This window comes from Gastrolobium bilobum, unplaced genomic scaffold, assembly GCF_033153095.1.
Source record: "Gastrolobium bilobum isolate Gb01-03AN ecotype WA unplaced genomic scaffold, APGP_CSIRO_Gbil_v1 utg762, whole genome shotgun sequence".
NCBI lineage: Eukaryota > Viridiplantae > Streptophyta > Magnoliopsida > Fabales > Fabaceae > Gastrolobium > Gastrolobium bilobum.
In genome coordinates this window covers 438423-448939 of record NW_026899802.1, presented here as the reverse complement: position 1 = coordinate 448939, position 10517 = coordinate 438423, and the positions used below count along the sequence as shown (strand labels likewise).

Genomic DNA, 10517 nt, shown 5'->3' with positions numbered 1-10517 from the left:
CAACTCGTCTCAAAGAGATAATTAGGGTTGGGTAACTCCAAAAAAAAAAAAAAGCTATTTTTTTCGGTAAACAAAGCTCTTTTTATTATAAGAGTTTGTGTAAAAATATGTTTGGTCTAGCTTATGCTATAAGAAGAAGATAAGCTAAAAAAGAGAACATTCAAACAGGCACTTACCACCATTTTAGATTTACTATTCCTATTTACTGTTGAATCAATTGGAAATCAACGATTAAAAAATAAGATAAATTAACTGCCTGCTACGAATTCACTATTAAGATTAATTTAATATTTTTGTAAATTAATTTGTATGTCATTTATAAAACTTTAGGATAATAGCCTAATTCACTATTATAATTAATGAATTAATTAATTAGGTGATTATAATTAGTGAATTAATTACATATTTTTTGCGTAAGGTTTTGTCATATATGCATATCTGTTATTTTAACTTTTAATTTGACATATTTATCTATAAATTATTAACTTACTATATATAATTCTTTAATAATATATTTAATTGATTTAGATGACATAAAAATGGTAATCAATATGAATTAATATAATTATTAGAATCAATCAATCAAATATTTGTAAATTTTTAACTTGAACAAAATGAGCAAATTGATTTAATTCTTAACAAAAAAAGAGTACCACGAAATGGGACATTAAACAGAAGTTTGAAGAAATACTAAAGAATTTATAAAATAAAAATACTAAAGAAAAAATTCAAGCTGCAATGATCATAGTAATGAAGAAGAATGCAAATTAAACATCAATTGTGTAATATCATAATGATTTTTTTGGTCATTAACTGGCTTGAATTCTAATGAAAGGTAAGAATTTATATTTTATATTATTTGTTAGCATATTATTCTTATCAAGAAATCACTCTTTCACTCTTTCAAACTTATTATTCTAATGATCATATTATTTGTTATTACAAGAAACCACTCTTTCACTCCAACCAAACCCAAGTCTAAACAGAGAATTCATCTAATCAAAACATTGAGTAGGGAATTAGCAATCCCACTAAAACCTAAAATCTAGCGATCTTGTCTGCCTTAATCGAAGGATTAGCCTTGGAAATCACATCACGTCCGGCACCCTTGAAATCATACGAGCATTGGTGCTTCTCCGGATAACGATGTGTCCCACAGAAGGTGGTCCCACACTTGCACACAAACCCTGTCAAACCCACTTTCTTGTTACAACTCCCGCAACGGTTCGCTACCTTCGACGGCTTCGACAGCTCTGAGGACGAGGAGGGCTCCGCCACACGAATGGCCACGTCGAGGGATGGCACTACGGCGGCTTCGACGGCGGCGGCACTGGAATGGAGCAGGGATTTCTCCATGGTGGCTTTGGCCGAAGCAGCATGAGCTTCTTGAATACACACGTCTCTGAAGCATTTGGAACAGAGGTTCCGATTCTTGGCTGTGCCAAAGAAGCCGCAGTTGTTGGCGCAGGGCTTCCGCTCTGAAGGCTGATAGCTTGTTCCTTCGTTCTGCTGAGAACCCATATTGGTGCCTTTAGTGTTGTGTGCTCTTTTGTTAGAGTTGTCTTGTGTTCTTTTCCTTAGGGTTGTAACGAAGTGAATTGAAAATATTTATAGACTGCAATTAGGGACGATTATGGCAAGTTTTTAAATTTTATCTTGGAAAATCTATTAAAGAATTATGCATAAGGTGGTGTTTGGTTGGGAACTTTTCAGCGGATATCTATTTTTCTCAAATATGACTTTTAGAAACATCATGTTTGTTTCAACGTTTTTCACCAAAAGCCCATCTATCCAATTTGACTGGATTTATGAGAAACATAGATATCCGCACTGTTTAGAAATCCAATTTGAAGGTGAGATTTTTCGGAAAATCGATTATCTGGCTTTTAATACACTGTTGATTTCATAAAGTTACATAATTTTTCCAGTAAAGCTTTTCCCCACCAAACAACTTTTTTTACATTTTTTCTACCTATCTCACTTTATCTATCTTTCCAATCATTTCTTTATCTATCTGATTTTCCTACTATTCCAAAAAAATTTCCTGAACCAAACGCCCCCTAAAGATTATTATATACGGAAAGATTTTAACTATATTCTTGATCTCCAACATTATTATTGTCCACAGATGCGGTTATGGTAATTATTTAATTAAGGTTAATAATTTATATGCATATATTTTCCTTTTCTTTTTTGTAAACAAAAATTGATTTAGTATCTGTCCATTTAAATAAAATAATAATTTTAACTAAAATAATTATCCTTTAAAAAAAATATTTTTCCCAAAAATATACTTTCCTTTTTAATATTTAGAGAAAATTTATCAAGAATGGTTTTAAAAAAAACCTATTCATATAATTTTCTACAAGCAATTACACCAAAAAGTTTAAAAAAAAAAAGAAAGACATTAAAATAATATAAACTTCCCATATGGAAAAGATATTCTTGTTTTTCCCACATAAATTTTTTCTTTGTCACACTCATATAAAAATGAGTGGATTCCATTGAAAAGAGAAGAAAAAAATTGTGAAATTCATACATTTTTATGTGAACACAATCGAGAAAAAATTTTAGCAGTACAAACAGAAATGTTAAACCCTTTTCATATGCGATGGGTTTGATGTTTGTCATTTTAAATGGTATAAGTTATGTCATTTTAAGAAAGAGATAGATACAAGTAATGAAAATTATGAGAGAGAAAATGGGTGATTTTTTAATTTAAATTTTAAATAAAAAAAATTATTTTGTGTCTATCTCTCTCTTAAAATGACATAATTTTATGTCATTTAAAATCACACTTTTTTGTTATCAAAAAAAAAAAAATCACACTTTTCCGATTACCAAAAAAAAAAATCACACTTTTCCGATATGCGATTGTCATTACATGTATTTAACAATATTATCGTTGTTAATTATTATGTGTAAATTTTTTTGAAAATAATTATCTTAATATTATTAAATATTACTTTTAAGTTTATTTAAACCTAGGAAAAAATTATCAAAACCTAATTAATATGGGTTAGAAAGTTAATAATAATAAATTTTAAAAGTGAAAAAACATTATGTTGTCTTTAGATATAATCTATAGTATTATTAAATTGTAATTATTTATTATGAAATATAACATGAAAGATAAATAATGATACGATTTAGCTCCCAATTTTATATAATTATTTTAAACATATTGTTTGGATAGATAGTAAAAAACATAAAAATCAAATTAGAATGTAATAGAATTAGAGTTGTCAAAATGGACAAGTCCGTCCCATTTGGCTCTAGCCCGTGTAGGTTAGGGCCAAATGAATATAAAAAATAAAGCCCCGTAAGGGGCCAAAAGTTTTATTGGTTAGGGTCAGTCCACAGGCTATCTAAAATTATAATTTCATAATTTTTGTTATCATGTTCAATACATTAAAAAATATTTTAACAAATAAGTATTTAACATTTTTTAACATATTTTATACAAATTATAATTTTTTTAAAATTTAATTATTTTAATAAAATAATTTTTATACACAAATATATGAGTGAAAATGTAAATAAAATTTTAATATAAGTGAAAATTTAGTTACTACTTTTACTAAATTCATTATTAAATGATGCCATCAAATAGAAATTTTCTCAGTGGGAATCATAACAGAATACAATAATTATAGTGGAAAACTAAAAGTAATGATGGAAAAAATTATCTTAATATCAGTATTGAATAACTGCTCTTAATATGCTATATATTTGAAAGTAAAATCATTGATTTTTTTTAACTACTATCGTTACAAAAAAAACATTTTATTTATTATTATCCACAAAATTATTAAAGAACATTGTATACACTATGTTTAAGTACAAATTCTAATATATATAACATGCTTAAATGTCAATAAATTTTTTTATTTTTTTGATGCAATGATGAAAATCTCTGTTAAAACATATCACTGCTGAAAAATTCATTTTTGTTGTAAAATATTATGGATGAACTTTCACAAGATTTATAACACGTGACTCTTTATTTTTCTTGACCTTTGATATATTCTATAACCATCACAATAATGATATGTTGAATTGTAGAAAACATTCAAAGAGGGTGTTATAAAATATTATGGATGACCTTTCACATGAATTATGGATGATCTTTCACATGATTCGTAACATATGACTCTTTGTTTTTTCATGACTTCCGTATTTAAAAATGCATATAAGATATTTCCTTATATAGGACTTTTTTGCTCATACTTATTCTTACTTTTATTTTTTTTCTACACTTCATTTTCCTTTCTTTCATATTTCACTCTCTCTTATATTCTCCACCAAATTCACAACAATTTTTAATTATATTTATAAATACCTAAGGTTAATAACTTGATATACATATATTTTCCTTTCATTTTTAAAAAAATATGGGATTAATTAGTGTTTGTTCTCTTAAAGGACATAGAATCATGTCATTATAATAAAAAAATGTGTTCTTTTGTTAGCGTTGTCTTGTGTTCTTTTTGTTAGGTTGTAATAACGTGAATTGAAAAATATTTATAGACTGCAATTAGGGACGATTATGGCAAATTTTTAAATTTTTTATGTGAAAATCTATTAAGGAATCACGTGGATATCTCACGGAAAGATTTTAACTAGTATTTTTGATCTTAAGGTTATTATTGTCCGTAGAGGCGGTTATGGTACTTAATTAATGGGTAAAGAATTTTTCAAGTCAATGGAGATATCGGTGAGCCCTAAACGATGTCGTTTTGGAGCGAAAATCAAAGTATTTTATAATTCTAATATATTGCAGGGTTATATTAGTCTTTATTATTATAATTTTTAATTTTATGACCCAAAATAATGTCATTTTAAGCTCACTGAAGAACTTTATCTCCAGTGACTGGAGAAATACTTTTTCCTTAATTAATTAAGGTTATTAATTTGATATACATATATTTTCCTCTCTTTTTTTTGGAAACAAAAATTGAATTAGTATTTGTCCTTTTAAATAAAAAAATAATAGTTTTAACTAAAATAATTATCTTTTAAAAGAATAAATATTTTTCTCAAAGTATATACTCTCTCTTTCTGGTAAACTATACTTTCCTTTTTAATATTGAGAGAAAAGTTATCAAGAATGCTTTAAAAAAAAAGCTATTCATAAAATTTTCTTCGAGCAATTACACCAAAAAGTTTAAAAAAAGAAAGGGATCAAAATAATATAATTTTCCCATATGAAAAAGAATTGCTTTTACTGTAGAAAATGTTTCTCTATCACACCCGTGTAAAAATGAGCGAATTTCATTGTAAAGAGAAAAATTTTATGAGATTCATTCATCTTTATATGAAAGTTGTCGATAAAAAATTTCTAGAGTAGAAGCAGAATTGTTAAACCCTTCTCATCTATGCTGTTGTCATTGCATGTAATAATATATGGGATGATTTATAAATTACATTTTTATATTTAATTCGATGGTTTAGCATGTTGGAAATAAAAGTATTTTTAAAATAATAAATTTAAAATTTTACTATTTCATTTGCTTCCTTTAAAAATTTTAAACAATAAAATAATTTGTTTTCTATTCCATAATTAAATATCCAAATAATGATAGAGGAATTTTTTTCATTTCATTCAATCCATTGTACATCATTCTATTCATCATCATGAAATATTCAAACAAGGCGATCATGCCTTTTTTTTAAGGGTAAGATAAATGAATTACCAATGAAGAGCAAGAAATAATCAACATTTATCCTTTTATATTTATTATAAAACTTTGAATGAGCAACTTCATTTTTATATTTATGTTTAAATTTGTAAATGCCTTTAAAAGAAATTAAGATTAAATGTACTAAAAATTCTATCATTTGTTTACTTATCCTTAAAGAAGTAATTTATAAATAGGGGGTCCATGGTTGAGTTTAGGGGTCTTTTTAATCTAAATTACTCATCAAAATTGTGGATTCAATTTAACCCAACACATTTGTTGCAACCATATCACAACGTGACGCCAATAAATTGGAAATTGAAGAAATGAAATTGTCACTGAGATTTATTTGGAAAAATATTAAAAAAAATCTTTTGTTGAGAAAAAATTATCCGTGAAAACAATAGTATATTTAGGAGTCGATTATGAGAAGAAAGGTGCTAGTATCCTAACACCTTAAATTAATTGTGCGATTTATTAATAAAATTTAAAATATTTATTTCATCCTAAAGAATTAAACTAAATCGATTATTTGCAAAGAAGATTAAATTGTAAAAAAGAAATTGAATTTTATCTGGCTCCATCATATCCCTTCGAGTAAGAGCTAAAAAATATGTCGATCTTTAGAAAATATTTATGTGTTGGTAGGTTTTAATCTTTTGAGATTATTTTGCATAGAGTTTAAGATAACTTAGTCATGTGTAGACTATTTATGAAATTTACAATGTTTGAGAATGACAAGTCATACAATCAATGTTATAGATTATTGCAAGGTTTATGGAAAAACTATAACAAATTTATTTAATAGATGAGCTAAATTTAAAATTTTGGGAGACCAATTTTATTTGGAAAGTGAATCCACATTGCACAATGTTTAAGACAACATACCTATATAAAAAACCTATATGATACGTACAACTAAGGTTGTTAACATCGAGATCTTACCTAAGATCAAAAGACAGTGAAAAATCGTAAATCGTAAGATCAACATGAATCGTAAAATCGATATTATTTAAGATACAAAAGTTTATTTAAATATATTTATTTATTTATATCGTAATATTTATCAAAACTTGATTGTCATAATAATAATAATAATAGAAAAACCATAAATTTCATATTTTTATTATATTTTTTTCAATAATCATAAAATTAACATATATTTCTTGAACGTTGTATATAAGTTTTTTTAAAATATAAAAAATATTTGTGTAATAAAAAACACAATATAAAGTTTTAAAATAGAGATTTAATGAGTTAATATCCTATGAGCTTCTGAAATAAAAAATTGAAAGAAACATATATTGAGACTTCTTGCAAAAAGCTTTAGTCTATTATTTTTTATGATTGGCCATCTATTAAGTCACTCATTTTATGTTTGTGTTTTTTTAACTTTTTTCCCCGCAAAGTATCATTCCCTCTCCTGATACCCTAAGTTTATCTTCCCAAATCGAAGACCAGCCGCCACCCTGATTTGTTCATCACCGCCAAGCATTAGCTGACGTCCACCAGCACGCGAGCAAGCACCGTCCAGCACCTCCATCTTTGCTCATTGTCGACCGCTGACCAGCACCACTGCGACTCCGTTTTCTCGTGTTCGTCCTTGCAACACTGTCGGACATCAGCACCATTTTCTCCTGTCAGCATCGTTGGATGTTGGACATCGACATCGTTCTGTCTCGCGCCTCCACTATATGCCATCATCGTCGAACGTCGTGTCCAGCATTGTCTGCTTCCTTCCAGAAGAGGAAAGCTCACAACCAACATTGTCGCAGGTGTAAACCTTGCAAATAGAGGTTCTCCCACCAACATGCTTCATCAAAAAGAACATTTCTTTATCCATATTTTTCTCTCCTTTTCTGGTTTCAGCTCTGTTTTCTGGATTTTTTCAAAATTGCCAGAATGATGATATCGCACGATCCTAGCAATTTTACGATTGAAAACGGTGATTTGATTCGAACTCACTCCTGAAAGATCTTACCATCGACCTAGATCGTTAGGGGCAAAAAAATTGTAGGATGCTACGATCTTACGTTTTAAATCGCGATCCTAACAACACTGCATGAAACACTTAAGGATAGAAAATCATACAATCAATATTAATTATAAATCATTATGTGGATTAAAATAAAGTAACAAAGACATTTGAATTGAAGAAATTTGGAAAATATATCCACATTGCATAGAATCCAATATAGCATAGGTATATAGGAACTCCTATGAAATGTACAATATTTGAGGATGGTGAGTCATACAATTAATGTTGTAAATCTTTTTTTTTTTTTGGAGTTAACCTAACCCTAATTACCTCTTTGAGGTGAGTTGGCTCCCCTCGATATACCTGCTTGCTTCGACTCTTTGAGCCGGCTAAGAGACTAATCTGGAGTGCTGGCAGGTCAGGGATAAGATATGTAAACAACTCTCAAAGGTGGCATGTTGTTGCGACTTCGGCAAGTGCACCAGTCGTACAAGTAATAAAGTGATAAAATAAAGTTGTCAATTCCACGAGGACTGATGTTCAATCACTAATTTATCTATTTAATTAAAGTTGGATTGCTCTTGAAAGGTTTACTTGAGAATATTTCAATTTAATTAAAACAGAATTTTTAAACTTATTTTTTTTGTTTTCAATATTTAAGAATTAAATTCAGAATTAATAACGCTAGAAAATTGCTTTTAAATTTTAATAAAAGACGTAGCTACAAAACGTGAAGAGCAGAGAATCAAGAGTTCTCATTGGCTGAAAACAGAAGCAAAACATGGGAAGGTCTGCAAACAACGGCTAATCATCACCAAATCCTGTTCCATTCAACAATTCACGCAAGCTTCACACTCTGCTGCCACAGTCATGTCCCCTCATTCAAGCAACTAGCTCCAAGGGAATTACAGTCTTGCCACTCCTCTTCCAGCTATAAATAGGATCACCCTCACACAAAAACAACATCGAATCCTGGAGGGTTTGCAGTCTGAAAAGAAGAGATCACTTAGTAGTAGTTAGTAACTTAGTTTAATTTTCAGTTGTAACTGTAGTTAAGTGACAACCATTTTTTTCTTCTTTGTAAACAACCATCAAGACTCCTCACGAGCAAATATCCATCTTTCTCCATTTTCTGTTTCGTTTTGTAAACTGTCTTTTAAATTAATATAAGTGTTTTTCTCTTCGTTCCAATCGTTATCTCTTGACTGAATCTCGGGTCTATGTGATCTCAGTTGAGAATAATTATGTTTAAACTATCAGCCATGAGCTGAACTATCTGTGCAACGGGTAAACTATGAAACTCTTAAAGAACTGTTTTCAAAACTCTTGACCGAAGCTTTTTTATTTCTTTGGCTAAGTAAGCTATATTCATTGTGCGCCAATGGAAATTGGGTACATACTGAGAAAGGAACTTCTGTAAAGAAGGGATTTCAGACAGCTTAGCCATTGGGGGAAGGTAGATGTCATGGCAAAAACGCTACTAGTCACCTTAGGAATAATAGGCCAACTCGTCCATTTTAAGGTTCTGAACTAAGTACCTGTTGGAGTCAAGGGAGCCATAGGAATATGGAAACTTGTGAACCATCTAGACCATGAGCTGAGGAATCAGAGTTGGCAGGCAAAGAAACTGGGACAAAGCCAAAAGGTGCTAAGTCTTGAGCAGAGAAAACAGCCCCTTTAAGAGTGAAGCAGTGAATCCGTTCCTTCTGTTAAACGGTTTTAACCAACACCCTGTTGTCTCTTGATTATAGTTATTTCTGTTTTAGTAGTTTTATTTTATTTTATTTAGTACTTATAAAAACTCCAATGATTGTTATCTCACCTTCTTCTAAACAGGAAGGATCACATACATAACGCAGCGAGCAACTCTTTGCCATCAAATTGAACCTACTATTCCTGAGGAACATTGTCAAGACAGTATGGAACGTTTGACCCGACAGTTCATTTACTAACTTTTCTTCTCATTTCTACTCTTTATAAATAGTGATAAAATAATAATTAGCACTCTATCCTCGTGGGAACGATAATTTGGGCATTAATACTCCCTTTATTACTTGATGCGTGCACTTGCGCACTTGGGTTGGAACTAAGGGATGAATCTGTGTTCTGCAAGAACAGAGGAACTTCCCCTATCAGAACTTATATTTTTCCACCATCAGCAAACCACCCAACAAGTTTTTGGCGCCGTTGCCGGGGATAGAAACACTAACTGTTGTTCTTATCATTGTTTTCTAACACATATACTGTATATCTGACTTTACTTTTATATTTTCTTTCTCTTTATCACTGAATCTGCTGTGTATATATATACCCTGTGCTATTGGTTTATGAGTGAAGAGTTTGAAACAGACTCTAACCACTTCATTGAAGTACCTGAGTTTCTCTTTGATCCTGAGCCAGAACGTACACTCCATAGGAGAAGAAGGAACCTCAGGGAAGGATTTCCTGAAAACATGGTTGATCACAATAATAACAATGAAGAGTTTCCCCCTGAACAGAACTTCAGAACTTTGGCTGCTCCTTTCAGGAACAGACCAGATAGGGGAGTAATCCTTCCCCCTGTAGCACCAAATTTTGAACTAAAACCTATCATGTTCCACATGATTAGGGAAGCAGGGGTCTTCAATGGACTCCCTGCAGAAGATCCTTACACACACCTCACAACATTCCAAGATATTTGTGATAATTTTAAAGCTGAGGGTATAACAGAGGAGAGCATGAGAATGAGGTTATTCCCTCACTCCTTGGGCTTAAAAGCTAAAACATGGATGAAAACTCTCACCCCTGGATCAATCCACACATGGGAAGAACTCTCTAACAAGTTCATAGAGAGGTTCCTCTCAATGTCTCGACAAGCT

The 10517-nt window shown here is 30.3% G+C and overlaps 1 protein-coding gene across 1 annotated transcript; it reads right to left on the bottom strand.

Annotated features, from left to right (window-relative positions):
* Positions 1–1038: 1038 nt before the first annotated feature.
* LOC133293623 (zinc finger A20 and AN1 domain-containing stress-associated protein 7-like) lies at positions 1039–1521 on the bottom strand. The gene has a single exon (XM_061492209.1). The coding sequence runs from the start codon at positions 1519–1521 to the stop codon at positions 1039–1041; it is 483 nt and encodes a 160-aa protein (XP_061348193.1).
* Between the last annotated feature and the right edge of the window lie 8996 nt (positions 1522–10517).

Excerpts from the sequence above, each read along its gene's own strand:
- LOC133293623 (XM_061492209.1), bottom strand. The coding sequence starts at position 1,521 with ATGGGTTCTCAGCAGAACGAAGGAACAAGCTATCAGCCTTCAGAGCGG.